A 21,689-nucleotide genomic window follows, 5' to 3' on the forward strand; every position below is an offset into this window, starting at 1 on the left:
AAGGGGGCGGCAGTTTTGTGAGGGATTAAGGGAGTTAATGGGAAGTAATTATTGTAATTGGAGAGAGAGAGGGGCCATTAAGGGGCCGGCCACATGACTAGGAGAGAGAGGCTTGGGTTTTAATGTAATGGGGACCACAAACCTAATCACATATTTCACAAAATCTGAAATAAAATCTCAGATTTCTCAAGGAGAAATAACTTCATAATATGAGGGCAATCAATTGGATCAATTTGAATTTCAAATTTGAAATTGAAATTCAATTAAATTGATTGCCTAAAATTAAGGAGCTAAATTAGGAAACAAGTAATGGCTCATAAATCATTCAAATTTCAAAATTTGAAATTCAAGGAGGGGGAAGCCGGCGGCTAGAGGAGGGAGGAAGGGGGTGGCCACGGTGTGGAAGGTGGCTGGCTGGCGGGAGGCAGTGGCCTGGAGGTCGGCGGCCTGAGCGGGCTAGGGGAGAGGCGGCGGAAGTGCTGGGTGGAAACAGATGAGGGGAGGGAGCTCAAGCAAGAATGCGATCGGACGGATTCTCCTTGAATTCTCACACTACTTGACCACAAAGAAAAAAATTGGAGGAAGTTCTAGAACTCACAAAGAGATCTAGCTCTTCCCAAAACTCACTAAGAGATTTGGGAGAGGGATGCAATCACAAAGAGAACACAAAGTAAATTTTCATTTCATCAAAACTACATATTACATAAGAAAAGGGCCATATAAATAGGCCTCAAAATGACAAAGAAAGCAAAATACTAAAATGCCCCTTAGGCTACAATAGCTACCAAATACCCATGAGGGCAAAAACGGAAAAAAAAAAAAAACTACATAAAATGATGAAAATAAAGATCATGATCGTGGCCGTCGATCTCCGGCATCTCCTTAAGGTACATGTGTCGAAATCGCTGCTAATGTCCCCATCTATATATATATATATTATGGCCCTGTCTGATTAATAGTATTTGAAACCTCATATCCATCAAATTGTTATTTCTTATAATTCTCCCTTCAAAATGAATGAAGTTTTTTAACATCATGGCCATCTATGTTGTAATATCCATATTTTGAATTCCATCATGCAATGAAGTACAAAAATCTATTTTTATATTCCTAATCTAAATCCACTTATCCACTCAGGCAAAGGGCTGATTAAAGGGTGCTGGAGATTAACGGATGAGAGGGATTGGATAAGTGGTAGTCGAGCAGTAGTGGAACATAAATATTAGTATATTACTAAAGATATGGAAGTATGTGGGCTCCAAAAATTCGACCCCGGCCTTCGTCCGCACTGTGTGCTTTTCTTTTTCTTTTCGACGAGGGAGTTTTAACGGATTAGGTTCCGGGGTAAATTTTGTAAGGCAGATGGGTTTGTAGATAAGACACTACTTAGAGATTTCGCCCTCATTTTGCGAGGACTTTATGATCTGAGTTCTGGTTTCCTATAGGTGCAAGCCCCTATAGTTAATTACCCCTCCCGATAACGAGAGAGAACTTTCGATTAAGGCTAGGCGTCAATTTTTACGTAAAATATATGTGGATCTGGCATATAGTAGTAGCATTGGGCATTTGATATTTAAATAGCTGGGTTTGGATTTGGAAATTTGGAAAGTTTAATATTTAAAAATGAAAATTTCATCACCTTGCACTTAAAGCGGATGGTGGGGGAATGGATGATGGAAGCGATCAAGATCCCATGGTTCCGTCATCCCGGGACATCGTGGTCTCTGATCTACTTAGTCATAGGAGGTAGTCGACCCAACCTGACAGAAGGATCCTTGTCGACAGCCATGGGTTGCTTCGTCCAAGGGGACCTTGTAGACCTGAGGTGAATGTCTGTCTAAGAGGACAAATTTGAATTCACCTTAGCTAACAGAGGGCTTTGTGCCCTATTGATCATATCCTATTGATTCATATCTCAAGGATTTGATGCCAATAAGGAGAGTATTGGCTTTGGCCATAACCGGTATTTCGTGATGTCATTTGGCGGCAAACCACTCGGTTCAGAGGGCCCCGGGTCATAATCGTTTATCCTATGGTGCCATTTGGCGGCAAAATCGCCGGTTAGAGGACACGTACTACGTCATTATTGGCAGGAGATTGTTTGAGAATGGATCCTAGTGATATTTTCGACTAGGCATTTAGCTCTCTATGAGCTGAAGTAAATTTTAATTTGTCCACCCCGACAAACTGTTGCGGATGGTGGATGGATTTGTTTTAAGTGGTTGATGATTTAATTTTAATTTTAAATATCTTGGATTTGGATGATCTTTTTGGAATTTTGGGATTTTTGGATTTTTTTTATTTTTTTATTTTTTTATTTTTTGGTATTTGGGATAGAATTTGAAAATATTTGGAATTAACCCCTCCGGTTGAGATATTCGTTCAACACGGCCATCATCGGGATGTGAGGGGTCATTTCAATTTAAAGCTTGCACCTTGTCGACCCTTTCAACTTGCCGATAGGGGATCGGGTTTCGTAGGCTTTATGTCTTTGTTAGTGAATTCTCTTGATTATAGGCCTTGAAGGCCTAATATGAATGTATTAAATAAATATACGGTTGTGGATAAATATGACGGTCACCACAACCGTATATTTATTTGATGGTTCTAACCCTGTCGACTTCTATTGATCCGTATAGAAGGATCGGATTCGAACTTGAATTCATTTATTGACCCGCGCAGCATCCCTAGATGTCACATGTGTTCTCATAACATGCTCGCGGGGGCCCATGCGGGTGTTTGGGGGCATTTTATAGTTGTTTTTTGAACCTTGTCGACTCCTATTACTTAGGAGGATCGGGTTTGAATTTATTGACTCGCGCAGCATTCCTAGACGTCACGTGTGTACCAATAACACGCTCACCAGGGCCCATGCGGGTTTTATGATTGTTTTTACCCCTTTTAGTATACATATGTGTATACAAACTACGGTGCACGTGCGGGGGTACTTTGAAAGTATTTGTAGACACATTTTGTCCGCTTGCATAGAAGTTGCGGATCCGGTGTCGGTCGTTGTAGATTGTAGACGCCTTCTGTGCGCTTGCATGGATGTTGCGGATCCATTGGCGGTCGTTCTAAATTGTAGACGCCTTATGTCCGCTTGCATGGATGTTGCAGATTTGGTGGCGTATTGTAGCAGTTTATGAATTGAGTTGTTTCGCTGTTTTATACAGGTAGACTGTCGTGCACTATTTGTTGCTTTCTGCAAATGGATCATAGTGCATTAACGAATCTTCTGCTTTGGGTCGTAGGAGCTTGCACTTTTTATATTCTCCATGCATTTTATTGTGGTCTTTGGTCTTTTTGGTACATCCGCTACTGCTGCATGTAGGTAGGTAGATGTTTTCATTTACAGCCTAAATTGACTACATTATACTACATTTACTGACGTCTTTCTGTGTCTACCCATAAGTGGCATGTTATACATAGATCTGTCTTCGTAGAGAGCTTGTATGTATTGCAGATCTTTTACATTTGCTCGCAGATATTGAGTTGAATGTATAACGGGCCTCCTTTAGCAGATTGTAGGATTTGGTATTTATCGTAGTCCTTTTGTATTTTGCTTGCAAATACCACGTTCGGTGTACAATGGATCTTCTATGATAACTCGTAGGTGCCTACATCCACCGCATATCTTCCATCTTTGCTTGCAGTGAATCAATGTATTTCATAACCATTGATTGTTTATTGACTGCAAATGTATTGCAGCATTTGTTATTCGTTGTTGATTGTCATCGTTGCACATGTGTATGTTTGCTACAATTAGTGTATTTGCTTGTGCGTCCTTCAATTCTTCTAGCAACTGTTGCTTGTATCCTTAAGACACTACAAACTTCCGTGAAGTTCATTATTGTTGATAGAAGATTTACACTTTTGTTGGAGTAGCTTTCAAGGGTCAACTACAACATCCATTGGAGCTCTTATACAATAATCATTCAATTGAGGTGATGATTCCTATTGATTGTTGCTTGGGGATGAATCATGTTTTCAAATCTATTATCATGCTCCTGAGGCCCTCATGTAGTGACTTTGCGATCAAGCCATGCCTTTCATAATCCCTTTTTGTATTTGACTTGAGATGATTGTCATTCATTTATCCTTTCTTTTTCATAGGCATGTTACAAGAGTTGTTTTTTCAAATATTTCAAACTCCGCATGATGCTATTTAGCTCATGTTCAAGATATCTCTTGCATATGATTCAAGTTATGTTCTGTGTATGTGTTTGAACCCAAGTTCAATTCATGCTTGAGCTCAAACTCAATATGAGTCTTCTACATTCATTCAAATCCTTACTTGAGTTCAACTACTCAAGTCAAGTTTGAATCAAGTTCTTTATTCATTTGAGTTTGAATCTAACTAGTTCAAGTCATATCCATTTGATGTTCAAATTAAGTCCAAGTTTGAACTCATTAGATTCAAGTATGTTTTGTTAATCATTTGCTTTGTGTCCAAATACAAGTCCATTTCATTGTTCAAGTTCAATGTCAAAAGTTCTGGTTTTGCTTGAGTCCAAATCAAGCTCACAAGTTCGTTGTCAACTTGTCCAAGTCCTTGTTCAAATTCAATTTCAATTCAAATTAAGCCTCTTGCACATTTTTTATTTGGGTTCAAATATTTATTAAGTCACTTAGATTTTGTTCAAAAGCTCAAGTACAAGTCCCGTTTTTTGTTCATTTGATATGCAAATCAAGTCCAAGTACGGCTCGTGTTCACCCAAAATTTCGGCAGCCTCCTGGCATCTCCCCGTTTTGGGGAAAACTACGATAAATTGGGCCTTCCCACCACGCGCAATAAAGGCGTGTTTGGGGTCTTTAACGATACTTGTTTAAAAAAAGACAGTTTGCTTTCACCTCACTCGAGGGTGTACTTATGAGCGACCCCGCCTCGCCGTATGTGCCGCAACGGGGTTCCATCCCACCACGTGCAATAAAGGCGTGTATAGGCAGTTTTCTGGTCCGTCACGAACATTGATGTAGGGCTTTGGGTGATTACCCGCCTCGTTGTAGGTGCCACACCGGGGTCCCGTCCTACCACGCGCAATAATGGCGTGTATAGGCTGTTTTCTGGTCCGCCGCAAACTCTTAGAACGGGCTTTCGAGTTTAAGGTGATCACCCGCCTCGTCGTAGGTGCCGCACCGGGGTCCCATCCCACCACGCGCAATAAAGGCGTGTATAGGCGATTTTCCGGTGCGCCGCAAACTTCGAGAGCGAGAATCTGAGTTTTAGAAATATTCGTACCTTTGCGGGGTTGGCATGTGGATCGAGGAAAGAGAAGAGTGAGCTTCTCTTTTTTAATTATAATTAACTGTAATGATTAATTATAATTAATTGTGACTAATATTGATTAATTTGAATTAACAATTAATTAGTATTTAATGATTAATTAATTATGATTAATTAAAATTAATCATAGTTAATTAACATTAATAATAATCAATTTATAATAAATACTAATTAATTAAAATTAGTTCAAATTAATTACAATTAATTACAAATATTTGTAATTAGAGTTAGGATTGCTCGGATTTGGATAGATTTTATGCATTTGAGCAAGATTAGGACACTTAGTTCTCACAAAAATTTAAATGCCCTATTTCCCTTTCTCTGCTTAATGGGTCTACGGGATTTGACTGAAGCGCGCGAGGGAGAAGTTACCTTCATAGCAAGTTCCCTTCTCTGCTTTCGGTCCGACAAGAAAGAACGTCCTAGAAGGGGACGTCAGGTAAGGGCAGAGGTGGAAGGGTTTGGATCGGAGCTCTCTCTCTCTTTCTCTCTAGATCGGGACGACCGATAGGTCGGGCAAGAGGTAGAGATCTGGTTTCGGGAGAGGCAGAGATGGGGAAGGAAGAGGTCTTGGGTTCGGTTTGCTCTGGAGAGGAGGGGAGATCGGAGTTTGGTGGAGACAGAGGGTGGAGTTTGGTCGTGGCCTTGCGAATGGAAGAGAAGAGCGAAGAAGCCAAGAAGCAGCGAGAGAGTGGAGATTCCGCGTGGAGAGAGCTTCGGCAGTGGAGAAGGTAGCAAATGGAATGGAAGCCTCTTCGTCTCCTATTTAACGACGCGAAAAGAGTCCGATTCAGCAGAACTCCTGCAGGAATCGCGGAGAAGCAACACTAGCGGCGCCGAATAGTCAGGTAACGGGATTTATGGGATTTTTGTTTAGCATTTTTTTTTCTATTTTGTTTCTTTGTCCGGTGGTCAACAAAGTAAAGCACTAGCCAATTCCCATTCCTTCTCCTCCCCGTCAATTGCCTTCTACATTCAAACAGGAGCAGGTCGCATGCAATCATTGAATGCAGAAATCTGAAAGTGTGAAAATCAGTAGGGAAATGAAGTATGAGCTGCTGTAAATGCTGAATTGCTGAATTGCTGGTTGGAATTCTGGATACAGGTATATGAAATCAGGTTAAGATAGTGCTGAAATCAGCTAAGAAATATAGTTGGAATTTGCTGAAATCAGGTAAGAAGTAGAGTTGTTTACTGAAGGCTTGCTGGAAAAAGTGTTGCTGAAATCAGCAAGGAAAAAGGGCTATTTGCTAAATTTTTGTAAAGGGAGTGCTGTAGTTGTTAAGAAAGATTAGAGAGAGTCGCCTTAGATGGTTTGGTCACATAAAAAGGCGGCCTTCCGACGACCCAGTTAAGAGAGTAGAGGTATTAGATTTGACTTGTGTTAAGAAAGGTAGGGGTAGACCTAAAAAGACTTGGTTAGAAAATATTAGGAATGACCTTTCTTTATTAGATTTAAACGAGAATTTGGCTTTTAATAGGACACAATGGAGAAAAAGGATTCATGTAGCCGACCCCACGTAGTGGGATAAAGGCTTGATGTTGTTGTTGTTGTTGTTGGAGTGCTGTAGTTGCTCTCCGCTTGAGTTTGGATGTTTGATTTCCTCAATTTCAGATAAGACTATCTTATGCCCAAAAATCTTCAAAGAACAATATGAAGAAATTTCTTGGAGTGAACTTAGATTTAGCTTGACCTATGAAGTCTTATGTGCTCCTATTGATTCATAGAATTTGGGCAGCTTACAACGATCCATTTACCTTTATCTTATCCAGTACTAGATCTCTATTGCTCCAAAGGTGTGTGACACTTCAAGCTACAGGGGCTTCTAACTTTCCAACACCAGCAGAAGGGAAATGGTTTCTAGTGGTAACTAATGGGAACATAGATACTGCATATGGTTGTATTAGAATTTAATGCAGCTGGGGATGCTGTTGCCCATATCATATATATTAGCTTGACCCTACCTTAGTAAATTTTTGTTTGAAAAAGGGGAGGAGTCGTAAATCATGAATTCAAATATAACGGTGAAGGGGGAATAAAGGAACAAAATGATCGACTGGCTAGACCATATGACTGTTACTCTATGCACCTATAATATTGCTAATGTGATTTAAGGAATTGGGTGAAGATGAACAAGCTTGATCTCAATATGCAGCTTCAAGCACTCCCCTTTCTGCAATCTGAGGAGTGCATTTTCAGTATTGGGTTGGAAGGCTACTTTTCTAGATTTGGGGGAAGGCTTTCTACCTATACTACCATGATCATTTCCGGGAGTGATTGTGTCCATTAATATTATCATATTTTTGGAACATTAGTAACAGTATTTTTTACCTTTTATTTTCTTTTATAAGTTTTCTTTTTTAGTTTTCAAATTGTGTTCTATTTACTGTTTAATTTGATATTTAATCTGGCAAAACCAAGCAAAAGTTGCTTTTTTTTATCTTACCGGTTTAGGTTTACTGCAAAACGTAACTCACTTTAATGATAACTTTATATTATGTTATATTATGCTAAAAAGAACTGTTTTAACTCTTTAAGGTTCGCCTGCAAAATACAAGCTGGTGCTTACCTTTGGAAATTGAGAAAGAAGACACCGTCACTATTGCGTTGAGGGAGCATCATGGTGGTAGGACATATTTGAGGGTTGAGATTCGTGGTTATGAAGAGGGATCACGGTTTTTAGTGGTGTTGCGTATGGAACCAGAAAATGGTCCTATCAGGTTTTTTTTCCCTTAATTTTTTCTCCAGTTGAACATGGTAGCAACATTAAGGAACATTGAGCACTTCAGTTTATAAACTATTGATTTTTTTGGCAAACAGGATTGAGAACAGGATGGCTGATAGAACAGTGAGATTTCGCCAATCAGGTTTAGGTGATGACTTTTGTATTCAGTTGGAACCATTATCAACTTCAAACTTCTCCTGGGATGATCCTTATGGGCAGATATGTATAGATGTTAGTATTCAAGGTGGAGCTTATGTCCATAATATCCTCTTGGAGGAAGGCAAGGATTCAACAGATCTAAAGGCACATGGAGTTCAACTTTGTGTCGAAGAAACTGGAGATATCAGAGTTGTAAGATTTGTGGATGACAAAAGAATAGTTCTATCAGAATCAAAGAAAAGGACTGAACCGCTTGATAAAATTAACAACTCATCATTGAATGAGATGCAAGTCAGCCCCTCCCCCCTGGAGCTTATAATTGAGCTGGGGGTTGTTGGCATATCCTTGATTGATCATCATCCTAGAGAGCTCTTGTACCTTTACTTGGAGAAAGTCTTTATTTCATATTCAACAGGGTATGATTCTGGGAAAACAAACAGGTATTACTGTTATGAATGAGGCCTAAATATTGAATAGAAACTAAGAATCCGTTTTTAATGGTCATTCGTGTTGGTCCTAAATCAATTAAAAGAATATCTAACACAAGTTATTGTATATTTCTGTTTCATATACTTTTTTAGGCACCAAATTTGGCTCTAAATCTTTTATTGCAGATCTAATATGCTATATATTTGACTTGGACAATGTAACTTTTAAATATTTTGGGTAGATGAAGCTGAAATCCTTTTAAGTCTTGAGGTTAAAGTACTGATATAAGTCTACTTTATTAATTTGAAAGCTTATACTGTTCTCCTTTGTTTATGAAGGCTAGCAAACATAAAAACCAAATGTAAATGTATACAGTTCAGGACTGTGAATTATAGGAATTTCTTATAAATATAAAATTGCAGCCTTGAGCTAATATATGATATTTTACCTTATTATTTTTAAACCTTATACTATGTTTTTGTTTGTAAAGTTTAGCCGAAATAGAAGCCAAATACAGATTTAAACAGGACTGGACTCAGCAGAGAAGAATTCAAAAAGCTAACACCAAATGCTTGAGAACTAGCGAATAATGATGGTGATGATGATGCCTTCGTTAATTGAAAATTGTGTGTGTTCGTATTTTACAATTTTCAAATTATCATATTCCAGAGTAGCAGCATTATTTTAAGTGCGTAAAAGAACTGGTGAATCTTTTTTTTGTCATTTTAGGTGTAGAATTGATGACTGTTTGATAATGCTTATGTTAAGCTGCGAAGCACTTGTTTTTATGTATAAGCACACCATTTTCATGTGCTATTTTCAAAATTCGGTACTAGATTTGTGATAAAGATGTTTTCATTGGATTGTTCATCAAGATACTCTTACAGTGTATTATTATATTTTAGCATGCCCAAAATGGGCATCCTTTCATAAATTTGTCTTAGAAGTTGTTTTTGGAAATTTGTGTCAAGTTTTATTTAGCTAGAAAAGTGCCTTTTATGGTTCATGCATACCTTCTTTTTTTGTAGTTTAATCTCACCTACACTCATTTTAGGTTCAAGCTCATTCTTGGTCAGCTGCAGCTTGACAACCAGCTGCCGTTGACAGTGATGCCTGTTCTCTTGGCACCTGAAGACATGCCAGATACAAGTCATCCAGTTTTTAAAACCACCATCACTTTAAGCAATGACAGTTTAGATGGTGCTCAGGTCTATCCATATATTTATGTTCGGGTAAGCTATATTCAGAGATAATCCATAAACATGTATTTGAATTTTTATAATAAAATGCTGCAGAATTAATATTTTGGATTGCAAGTGAGGTCACAAAATGTGTCAATGTCAGGTAATTGACAAGTGCTGGAGAATAAACATCCATGAACCAATTATATGGGCATTGGTTGATTTCTACAATAATCTTCGTTTAGATAGTATCCCCAGCACCTCAGAAGTTGCTCAAGTTGATCCAGAGATACGTATTGAGTAAGAATTCAGTAGTCTTGTACACTTTATGTATGCATGATTATAAGTTAGTTTCAGTTCGTTATTTTAATAGAAATTAGATTTTTTTGGCAATGCTACAGCTGAGATTAACTACAATAATAACATCAAGCCTTTTATCCAACTATGTCGGGTCGGCTACATGAATTTTTTTTTCTCCATTATGTCCTGTTAAGAGTCAAATTATCATTCAAATCTAATAAAGAAAGGTCATTTTTAATAATTTTTAACCTTTAGGTCTACCTCTGCCTTTCTTAACATAAGCCAAATCTAATATGTCTACTCTTCTACTAGAGTCATCATAAGGCTAATATTTTATGTGGCCAAACCATATAAGGCGACTCTCTATAATCTTATCTTCCATTAGAGTTACTTCAAACTTTTCGTGTATATGCTCGTTTCATTTCTTGTCTCTAAGAGTAAAGCCACTCATCCACCTGAGCATTCCTCATCTCTGCAACACTTAACTTAATATTATATTTCTCTTTTAATGGTCAACATGCGACACCATAAAGCTTTGCAAGTCTCACCACCATCTTATAGAATTCCTCCTTAAGTTTTAAGAGTACTTTTCTATTACACAGCAAGTTCAATGCATTCCTCCATCTCAACCATACAACATGAATTCTACTAATGGTATCCCCATTTTGTTCATCATCACTCTAAACAATAGACCCAAGATATCTAGAACGTGAACTTTTATTAATGACTTCATTTCCCAAAGTCACAATCCCTCCCACTAAATCTATTACAACTACTAAAATTACACTCTTTATATTCAGTTTTAGATCTACTCAAACGAAAACCTTTAGACTCTAAAATTGATCTCCATAATTCAAGTTTACCTTCAACTCCCTCTCTAATCTTATCAACAAAAATAATATCATCAGCAAAAAGCATACACCAGGCTATAACTTCTTGCAAATGTCTAGTGAGAACATCCATGACTAAAGCAAAAAGATATGGACTTAAGGCTGATCCTTAATGTAATCCAATTGAAATAGGAAAATCATTGGTCAAACCACCTTGTGTTTGAACACAAGTAACAGCTCTTGCATATATATCCTTAATGACTTGAATATAAGCATTATTAATCCCTTTCTTTTCTATAATTCTCCATAACACTTATCTTGGAACTTATTCACTATAGGAAAATTTGTCATTACCATCAGACTTTCCGACGGAAATAGTTACGTCAGAAAAACCTGCGACCTTACCGAAGGAATTTGCGTTGGTAATTTAACGTCGAAATTTTCGCCGCAAAAACACCTGCGCATATTCCGCCGGGGTTTCACCGGTATTTTTAAGGTTTCCGACGCAAGTTCTGTCGATAATAATCGGCGGAATTGCCGGCGAATATTGCACCGACTTACTTAAACTCGACGAATAATTACCGACGTAATATCCGTCGGTAATATGACCGTGTGGGCTCCAAAAATTTGACCCCGGCCTCCGCCCGCTTTTCTTTTTATTCGGCGAGGTAGTTTAACGGATATAAGTTCTGAGGTAAATTTTAGAAGGCAGATGGGTTTGTAGAATAAGACACTACCCAGAGATTTTGCCCTCATTTTGCGAGGACTTTATGATCTGAGTTCTGGTTTCCTATAGGACCTGGGATGAATGTTTGTCTAAGGGGACAAATTTGAATCCACCTTAGCTAACAAAAGGCTTTGTGCCCTATCGATCATATCCTATTTATTCATATCTCAAGGATTTAATGCCATTAAGGAACGTATTGGCGCTAGCCATAACCGGTATTTCGTGGTGCCATTTGGCGGCAAAACCACTCGGTTCAGAGGGCCCCGGGTCATGACCGTTTACCTGCAGTGCCATTTGGCGGCAAACCGCCAGTTAGAGGACACGTACCACATCCTTATTGGCAGGAGATTATTTGAGAATGGATCCTAGTGATATTTTCGACTAAGCATTTGGCTCTTTGTGAGCAGTAGTTTTTGATTTGTCCACCTTGACAAACTATTGCGGAGGGTGGATGGATTTTGTTTTAAATATTGATGGATAGATTTCAATTTTAAATATTTGAACTTTGGGATTTTGGACTCTTTGTGGAGTTTTAGATTTTGAGTGGACTTGTGGGAGGCATTTGAAAAATATTTGTGAACCCCTCCGGTTGAGATTAGCATTCAACACGGCCATCATCGGGGTGTTTGGGGCATTTTTATTTGTTAATTGAACCCTGTCAACTCGACCAAGCTATTGACCAAGGATCGGGTTTCGTAGGCTTTGTACCCTTGTTAGTGAATTCTTTTGATTATAGGCCTTGAAGGCTTAATATGAATGTGTAAAATAAATATCTCAGTCGACCTCGTGACCGGATATTCATTTAAGGGTTCGAGCATTGTCAACTCCCGCTTGCTTGCATAGGAGGATCGAGCTCGAACTTGAATTCACTTATTGGCCCGCGTAACATCCCTAGAAGTCACGTGCGTATCAATAACACGCTCGCCGGGGCCCATGCGGGTGTTTGGGGACTTTTTATAATTATACCCCGTCTACTCCCATTTGCTTGCTTAGGAGGATCGGGTTCAAATTTGATAACCCGCGCAGCATCTCTAGATATCACGTGTGTACCAATAACATACTCGCCGGGGCCCATGCGGGTTTCATGATTGCTTTTACCCCTTTTAGTGTACCTATGTGTATACAAACTACTGTGCACGTGCGGGGGTATTTTAAAATATTTGTTCGCCTTCTGTCCGCTTGCATGGATACTGCAGATCCTGTGGCGTAGCATTGTAGTCTTATCGAAGCCTTCTGTTTGCTCGTATGAGTGTTGCAGATCCGGTGGCGTGGTAGTTTGTGGACGCCTTCTGTCTGCTTGTATAAGTGTTGCAGATCTGGTGGCGTTGGATTCTTGGTGTTACGATGCGTCTTCTCATCTTGATATTTTCTCCCTTTTTCTCATTCACCGGGGACGGGACTTTCTGGACTTTGGAGTCAATGACCGTTGATTTGGAAAGAACTCTTTTTAGGCTCTTCGGTGTAGTGGACTTGCTATTTCCGGTGTTTGTGGGCATCAGAATTATTTTCTTCTCAAGTATATAACTAAGAAGAGACTTTGGAACACCAGAAAATTTAGTTTTAATTTGTTCAAATATTTCATCCCTTCTATCAGAGGGTGTCCTTTTCGTACGTAGAGTCGCCTTTGTACTCAACGCACTTGTAGATCTTGGTCACCGTCGTTGTAGGTAATATCCGTACTTGTGTCCACAGTGATTCATTGTACTTACAATACACTGTTGTTATCCACAAGTATCCATTTGCAGGGGACTGTCGTATCCCCTACGACCTCCTGAAGGTATTTGTAGAAGACCCATTGTTCTTGTATCACACCCACCTTTCACCAATCTCAGGTGGGTCTTGATTGTACTTATTTGTAGAGGACATGTTTTTTATTGCTGGTCTCTAGTATTGTCATCTCAATCAACAGGCATTTGTAGGGATTGTTGTAGGAGTTTGTGCATCGAGATCTTATAACGTACTTTGAGTCACTTTTGACTGTACGAATGTTCTTGTAGTTTGAGTTTCCTTGGACATGATTCAAACCTTGTCCTTTGCATATGTTTGAGTCCGAGTTAAGTCTCATCTATACTCGTGCTCATCGAGTCTACAACTCTCACTTAATGTTGTATAGCACGAGTTCAAGTGTGAGTTCAAGTTCTTTGTCTGGATCAAATGTCATAACTTTCGATCCGACCTGGAAGGGAACTTGTCGGGAGAGAGAGAGCGAGAGCGAGAGAGAAAGGGAGTGAGGGGGGGGGGAGAGGCCAAAGGCCTCCTTCTTGTGTGCATTTAACGTCGCGAGGAGGGATCGTGGCCGTCTGGTGAGACGCGACTTCGATCGTGGGAGGAGGTCGTGCGACGTGCTTCGGCAGAGCAGGTAAGGTATTTTTATTTTCTTTTTTTTATTTCTTTGTACAGGTCAACAAACCGACAGATAATCCGCCGAAAAATTTGACGGTAAGTCCTATTTCCACCCGTCCGTCGTCAGACTTCTCATTTGTTTCCCTCTTCCTTCAGATAGCTTCTCTCGCATCCGAGAGCTACCTAAACACGACTGAACCCTTGCCGATTTTCACCGCACCGTTCGCCGTTAGTTGCCTCTACTCGCCGCCTCTGGTAAGGGAAGGTCGTTGCCTCCGGTAAGAAATTAGGTATCTTGGTGTATTATTTTTGCTTTTGTTATGGATGTTCTCACTAGACATTTGCAAGAGACTGAACATTGGTGTATGATTTTGATTTTGCTATGGATGTTCTCACTAGACATTTGCAAAAGAATGAACATTAGTGCATGCTTTTGATTTTGCTGTGGATGTTCTCACTAGACATTTGCAAGAGAGGGTATCTTGGTGTATGCCTTTGGTTTTGTTATGAATGTTCTTACTAGACATTTTCAAGAGAATAAATTTTAGTGTATGTTTTTGCTTTTGTTATAGATGTTCTCACTAGACATTTGTAAGAGAATGTATCTTGGTGTATGCTTTTAATTTGTTTTTGTTATGGATGTTCTCACTAGCACTTGCAAGAGAATGTATCTTGGTGTATGCTCTTGGCTTTAATTATGGATGTTCTCACTAGACATTTACAAGAGAATGTATTTTGTTGTATGCTTTTTTCTCTAGCTAGTATGTTATGGATATTCTTACTAGACATTTGCAAGAGAATGTACCTTGGTATATACTTTTTGCTGATAATATTCTTCTTGTAATTGATAATAGTAGAAAGGGAGTTGAAGGTAAACTTGAATTATGTAGGTCAACTTTAGAGTCTAAAGGTTTTCGCATTAATAAATCTAAAACTTAATATATGGAGTGTATTTTTTGAAGTTTCGAGATGCGCCAAGAGGGGGGTGAATTGGATGTTTAATGAAAAGAAAACTCTTTTTATAACTCTATGTAGAAGCGAATTTCATTCATAATAAAAAGATAGATTCTTAATTTCACCAACGCAATTAATCGCAATAAAAATGAATGCGGAAATAAAGTGCAGAAATAATAAAGGAAAGAACACACCGATTTATAGTGGTTCAGTCAAACCATGACCTACGTCCACTCTCGGAGGCACCCTTCGAGTATTACACTAAACCTTTAGTGATTCTTCTTTAGCCCCCACAGCTAGGCGGAGAAGCCCTTACAAAATCACTTTCACCTTCCCCTGTACGGCGGAGGAGCCGGGTCCTTTGACACCAAAGAGATCTTCTTCTTCCCAAAACTTCCCTCAAGACAAATCTTGAATATGATGGTACTGAGGTGCAAGCTCGCCGGAGCAACCGTGTGAAATCTCCTTCACACTCCCTTGAAACCCCCTCCAAGGATCTTCTCCCTCTCTCAAACTCCACCCTTTCCTCTCTCCCTTTCAAGTCCTCTCTTTAAGTTTTCTCCAAAAGAATGAAGACACAATGGATGCCAATGACTCTTACAAAGTCTTATGAAAGTGCTTAAATAGAGGGCTTAAAAAATCCTAAAAAAACCAATGTTTAAAATTGCGTATTCGGGTATTAAGGCGTTTTTCATTCGTGAGGCGAGGCGTAAGCCTCAAGGCGTTTTGAGGCGTAAGCCTCAAAATCAAAAGATTGCGTAAACATAAACTGATAAATTTTTTATATACTAATGAGTGAATAATATAAAACATAAAAAAACATAAGATATGAAGTGAAATCAAAATATTCCAATAGTAAGACAACATGAAATATAGTTCAACTCAAAATTCTATCTTTCCCAAATCCCAGTATTCTTTTCATTAACATATAATTAAAATTTCCTAAAATAAATAGCAATGACATATCACATAAGAACTCATAAGTCATCAGCACTGTCACCACCAAGGGGTTCTTCATTTGAATCATCATTATGATGAACTGCTCTCTCCCTTTCCTCCTCTCCTATAGAGTCCAATGTCAGGCATTTACTTCAAGATTTATATAAGTTTATATATATAGCGTGAGGCGTAAGCCTCATGCCAGTGAGGCGAGGTGGGCCTCAAGGCGGGCCTCAACCAAATTGAGGCGCAAGCCTCATAAAAAAAAACTCGAGGCGTAAGCATCAAGGCGTTTTTTACTGGAATTGCGTAAAGGCGGGCCTCAAGGCGAGCCTCATATTGCGCAATTTTAAACCATGAAAAAAACTCAATTCAACCGTCAAATATCGTACCGTAGGATCGCAAAATCGTCTAGTACGATGTGCAGAAATTGACCTATTAGTATTGTACGATGTCCAATTAGTACTGTATGAACATCGTACTGTACGATGTTCGTATGAACAGTTCAAAAAAATCAGTTCATCCAGGATGAGCATGGGACGGTCAAGATTGTCTCTTTTGATCATACAGTACGATCAAAATATCAAAATTAAGCCGTTTTGATTGAATAATCAAAGGATTAAATTAGGCAATGTTTTAAACATCGTACAGTACGATAATGTTCGTACAGTACGATTAGAACAACTTTTAAATTCAAAATTTTGCCTAATTTAATGGACGGTGGGCTTTCTAATTATAACAGATCGTACAGTACGATGTGGTGTTCGTACAGTACGATTAGTTATATTTTAAAAATATTTTAATTAATTTCTATTACACTAGATCGTATAGTACGATACAGTTCGTACAGTACGATGTATTAAAAATTAAAATATTTAAAATTATTTTTTGCTCCCTCTATGTGTGCACGATCAACAAACAAACATACATCATTACAAGACTCGACTCAAGAAATGAAAATTACATCTCATTTAATATAACCAATTCTACACAAACTTGAGTCTTGAATCTTCAAAGAACGATGCATGGTGTACCTGAAATATTAGTAAACACAAACAAATATGCACTACAAATACTAGGAGAAATAAAAGATTAATCAATATTATTTGCTATCATCAAAATCATAAACTCGTAAGCCCGAGTTGCAACATTTTCAATAGTAATAGACCTAGTTGAGGGATTGTGATTTTAGGCGTTGAAGTCAGTAATAAAAGTACACATTTTTAATATTGATCTATTTATGGTGAAATAAATGGGAATATTATTTGTAGAATTCAAGTTGGATGGTGGAAGTAGAAGAATGCATTGGGCGTTGTTGTGTGGACGAAGAGTAATTCATTGGGCATAATTGATTATAGACAGGATATGAAAATAACATATATATGAGAAGGTTGGAATAGCTCCAGTGGAAGATAAGATTAGAGAGAGTCGCCTTGGATGGTTTGGTCACATAAAATGACAGCCTTCCGAACAAGCTAAGACTATTTGTATTTTCCTTCACATTATGTAATATATCCATATTATATATAGGTTATATTATGGATATCAGAACTCAAAGAAGTTGAACGTATAATCGATTGGTGCAATGACGAAAGACATTAATGGAAGAGTTCATTAAAGAGGTGAATTTTTTCATTCAGACAGCTTCTCAACTGCGCAGCTTCATCTCAGATGGAAAGTTTTGTTACCCATGTTCTAAACATAAAATTCAGGTGTACCTAAGCCCCGACGACGTAATTGTTAATCTATACCGTCGAGGCTTCACATCAGAATATTGGTATTGGACTTCTCATTGTGAGTATGAACCACATTTCGATTCTCGATGTGGCCCGTCGACAAGTTTTAATATAGCTGAGGAAGAAAATATCCGACCTGGTCTTGAGGATTTAGTTTATAATGCAATTGGAGTATAATTTAAACAATATACAGAAGAGTCACCTAATAAGGGTGCACAAAATTTTTATGATTTATTGCATGCTTCCCAACAACCAATATGGAAAGGGTGCACCACTCAGAGTTATATGTTGCTATTAAGATATTAAGCATCAAGGTAGAATATAATGTCCCCCATGAATGTTTTAATCAATTCATTTGACTGCTTAAGGAAATCAACCCGACAGATAACATTATTCCTACAGATTTATATCAGACTAAGAAGTTGATTTCTAAGCTTGGTTTGACATATACAAAGATAAATTGTTGTGGCAATAGATGCATGTTATTCTATAAAGATGATCAATCAGAGATTGTATGTCGTTACTGCAATGCACTAATATTTAAACTAAAATCAGAGATTGCATGTACTTAAAATATTGTTAACATGCAAATAAAATTTAAGAAATATTTTATCACCTAATATATTTTTTGGCAGGTTTCACCCGTCAAAACAACCGACGCCTAAAATACATGACATAATACGGAGCAGGTATGATGCTCCTTATTTTTATTGGAAGAAAGTCCCAAAAGAAGTGCGGGAAATGTGATTTAGAAAGTTTGAGGTTAGTTATTATGCAAATATGTTTTGTATTATATCTTCTTTATATAAGCTAACAGAAATATATATTTTATATTGTATGTTTGTAAATGCAGAAAGATTTTTGTTGGCTTCAACATCACAATAATAGAATCATAAAGAATTTTGAGAAGCGGGGTCGACTCGCATGCGAGACATGTTTACAGATATTAGAAATGCAGTCGAGCGACCACTCTCGATTGGTAAGAGTGTGTGGGCTGAGTTGAATAGTGCTTAGGGTAGCTCAGAGTATAGCAGGAGGAGTGACCAAAATAGACAGAACAGAGCTTCTGATGTTGGGGGCATAGGTAGTACCCTTCATACTGGGGTTTCAATTCCACATATTGAGCACATATAACATTTGGTAAGGAATTTTAAAAGATTTACATAATTTACTTTAACATCAATACTAATATATGTTTGTTACAAAAAGAGGTGTTGGGTAAAGAACTGACCCCTGTTAAATTGTATAGCATACCCACAAGCGACAGGATAAAAATCCATAAAGCCATGACATAGGAGAAAAATCCCACAGATCAGAGGAAATCACGAACCCCTGGTTGCCCGAAGACCATCCAAGGGGAGCTTGCTAAAGGAGCCACATCATCGTCCAAGGCTCGGCAAAATAACCAGCAGGCGAAAACGGATGTAGCAAGGACCCAATAATGCATAGAAGAGCCAGCCCGTCAATTGCTCTAAGTGTATAGCAATAAATTTCAAATTCTAAACCCTACAAATTCAAAATTCAAAATCCTAAAATTTCTACTACTATATGTCGGGTACTTAGTGTCTATCTAACGACTGGCCTTAATCGAAAGTGTTCCCTCATTATTGGGGGTTAATTAAACCATTAGTGGCTTACGTCTATGGGAAACCATTACTCATATCATAAAGTCTTTGCAAAATGAGGGTGAAATCTCTTGGTAGTGTCTTATCTAAAAATATAATCTGCCTTCTGAAAATTTATCCCTGAACTTAATTTGTTAAAACTCTCCTCGTCGATAAAAAATGCGCGGAGAGGCAGGGGCGCAAATTTTCGGAGCCCACAGAGACTATGCAAGACTCTTCTGTAGATATAAATACTATGTCCATGGCTTTTCAATGCATATGTTTAAGTTGTCTTCCCATTTTAATGCATCTATTGAACCTCTAATCATCCTTGTTTGGATAGCTTTTCCTTAGCTACAATTGCATTTCTTCAACCAATTCATTTAATACTCTTCATATTCTACTTTTGGTAAATCTTTGTAAGTGGATGTTGATGTTGGTCGTCTTTCAAAACCTTGTGTAGCCAATTTTGTTGAAAGGGATGATTGAGGTGTGGATTGGATCAAAGTCTTGTGGTTATTGGTAGAATGTAGTATTTGAAGGCATCTCCCCATATTGTTCTTCATGTAAACTTGTTGGGAACAATTTCTCCTATTGTTTCAAGGCTCATTCGAATCTGAGATAATCTAACATTCAAATGCAAGAGGGCATTTAAATAAATTTTTGGGAGTTTTCAAATCCTATTTACCAGAGGAGGTCATAGTAAGCAAAAAATATATTATGGCTCTCTTATTTGCAACAAGCATCAAGTAAGATGATCCATATGAGCTCTTTCTGTCATTTGTTGTTTTTTCAGTATTGTTGAGCATATCATCCTTTAGCTTCTAGTTTTATGTATTTGTTCTTTTGTATTTTTCTTTAATCTATGGCAATTCTAAATAATTCTCGTTGTGCTTATATTATTTTTTAGTTATAGTATTGCACTTTATATGAAATAAAATTATTTAAAATTACTTTTTCTGTGGATCATTCCTTATCCAATCTAATAGCAGAACTTCAAAGAAAATGGGTATATCTAGCATTTTCTCTCTTAAGTCAGTACAAATTTAAATTTCTCTATAGTTTTTGTCAAGATTGAGTTGTGAAGATTGCAGTTTAATATATGTATACTTAGCTTTAAATTCTTATTTTTCTTATTTGATGTATTAAATGAATGGTTGGTTAACAACATGTCAGGCTGATTTGTATATATTTTTATTTCAGCTTGATAGATGTTTCAGAGATAAGGTTGAAACTATCTCTAGAGACTTCTCCAAATCAAAGACCTCATGGAGCCCTTGGTATGTGGGGCCCAATATTGTCAGCTGTTGGGAATGCATTTAAACTTCAGGTTCGTTTTCACCGACTTTCGAAAGATTTACCGAACTGTGCAAAGTTTGCTAGATCGTTTTTCTGATGCCTATGGCGTTGCATCTCCAATTGAAACAACGCAGCATTTTAGAAGATTTTAAAAAAGAATAGTAATCATATAGAAATCAGTTATAAATGTGGGTTAAATGGTAAGTTTATGTTTAGTTGTCCATGTTGAAGAATAGGATATGAAAAGTACTTCATTTTTCTTATTCCATTAGATAGAATTAATATAGATTTTAGAAGAAATATATAGCCCAATTAGTGGCCTTAGAATAATAAGTAAAACAAAATAATGCTATAATCAGCCTAGGAAAAATAGAGATTATTCAAGCATAATTAGTTATACCAATCCTGGAGTAGAAGCATGATTTTATTACCCTCCAACTGTAAAGAAGAAATCAGCAGAATATGGAAAAATTGGATCTCGTTGGATTGAAGAGCTAACGGATCCTCCTAGAATGGAATTCTGAGGTTTGTTGGCTGGACAAACTTTGGTCTTAAACTGGTAAACTTTTTGGAGTAATTGAATGATTGGAATTGTGCAGGGTGACTAGTGGAATAAAATCTAGGACTGATGATATACTGGTTGCAATCTTCAATGCTTCCAGAATTGTTCTTGAATTTTTGGAGTGTTAGCCTCAACTTTGGAGGCTTGTGTATAGGATTCTAAAATTTTTGTACTATCCTTCAAGCTAGGAATATATGTTGATCATCCTAACTTGAATATAAGAGTGTCATATGTAAATGGTAAAGATCTTTATTAAGGATATTAGTATCTTGATATTTGGTTTGAGAGTAAATAATTGATAATTTATTATTTACTTTCTTTTTAATAAAGAGTCTATCAATTTCATTTTACTTAGGCCTATTATGGTAGGTAGTTTTTTTTAAGCAATGTTTATAGTAGCTTGATTATCACACATCATCATCATTGATTCTTAACTATAAACTTTAAGGGACCATTTTGGTTCACTTTAATTTTTATTTTTATTTTATCTTATTTAAATTTTGATTTAAAATCAAATATGTTTGTCATCGTAAAAATAATTTTTTATTAAAAAAATTCAAAATTGTCTCTAGTTAGTGGTGTAAAGTAGTCGAGTATCTCCTTAATCGAGCTAAGC

The 21,689-nt window shown here is 37.5% G+C and overlaps 1 protein-coding gene across 1 annotated transcript in view; it reads left to right on the plus strand.

Annotated features, from left to right (window-relative positions):
* The window catches only part of LOC110092030, an 83,579-nt gene that overhangs the window by 42,010 nt on the left and 19,880 nt on the right, over positions 1 to 21,689 (plus strand). The window contains exons 18-22 of the mRNA XM_020816375.2: positions 7,824 to 8,005; positions 8,106 to 8,609; positions 9,653 to 9,830; positions 9,943 to 10,079; positions 20,416 to 20,542. Coding sequence (XP_020672034.1) covers positions 7,824 to 8,005; positions 8,106 to 8,609; positions 9,653 to 9,830; positions 9,943 to 10,079; positions 20,416 to 20,542 — 1,128 coding nt within the window. The remainder of the gene's footprint in view (positions 1 to 7,823; positions 8,006 to 8,105; positions 8,610 to 9,652; positions 9,831 to 9,942; positions 10,080 to 20,415; positions 20,543 to 21,689) is intronic.

Source organism: Dendrobium catenatum, unplaced genomic scaffold, assembly GCF_001605985.2.
Source record: "Dendrobium catenatum unplaced genomic scaffold, ASM160598v2 fragScaff_scaffold_43, whole genome shotgun sequence".
In the NCBI taxonomy this organism is placed as follows: Eukaryota; Viridiplantae; Streptophyta; class Magnoliopsida; order Asparagales; family Orchidaceae; genus Dendrobium; species Dendrobium catenatum.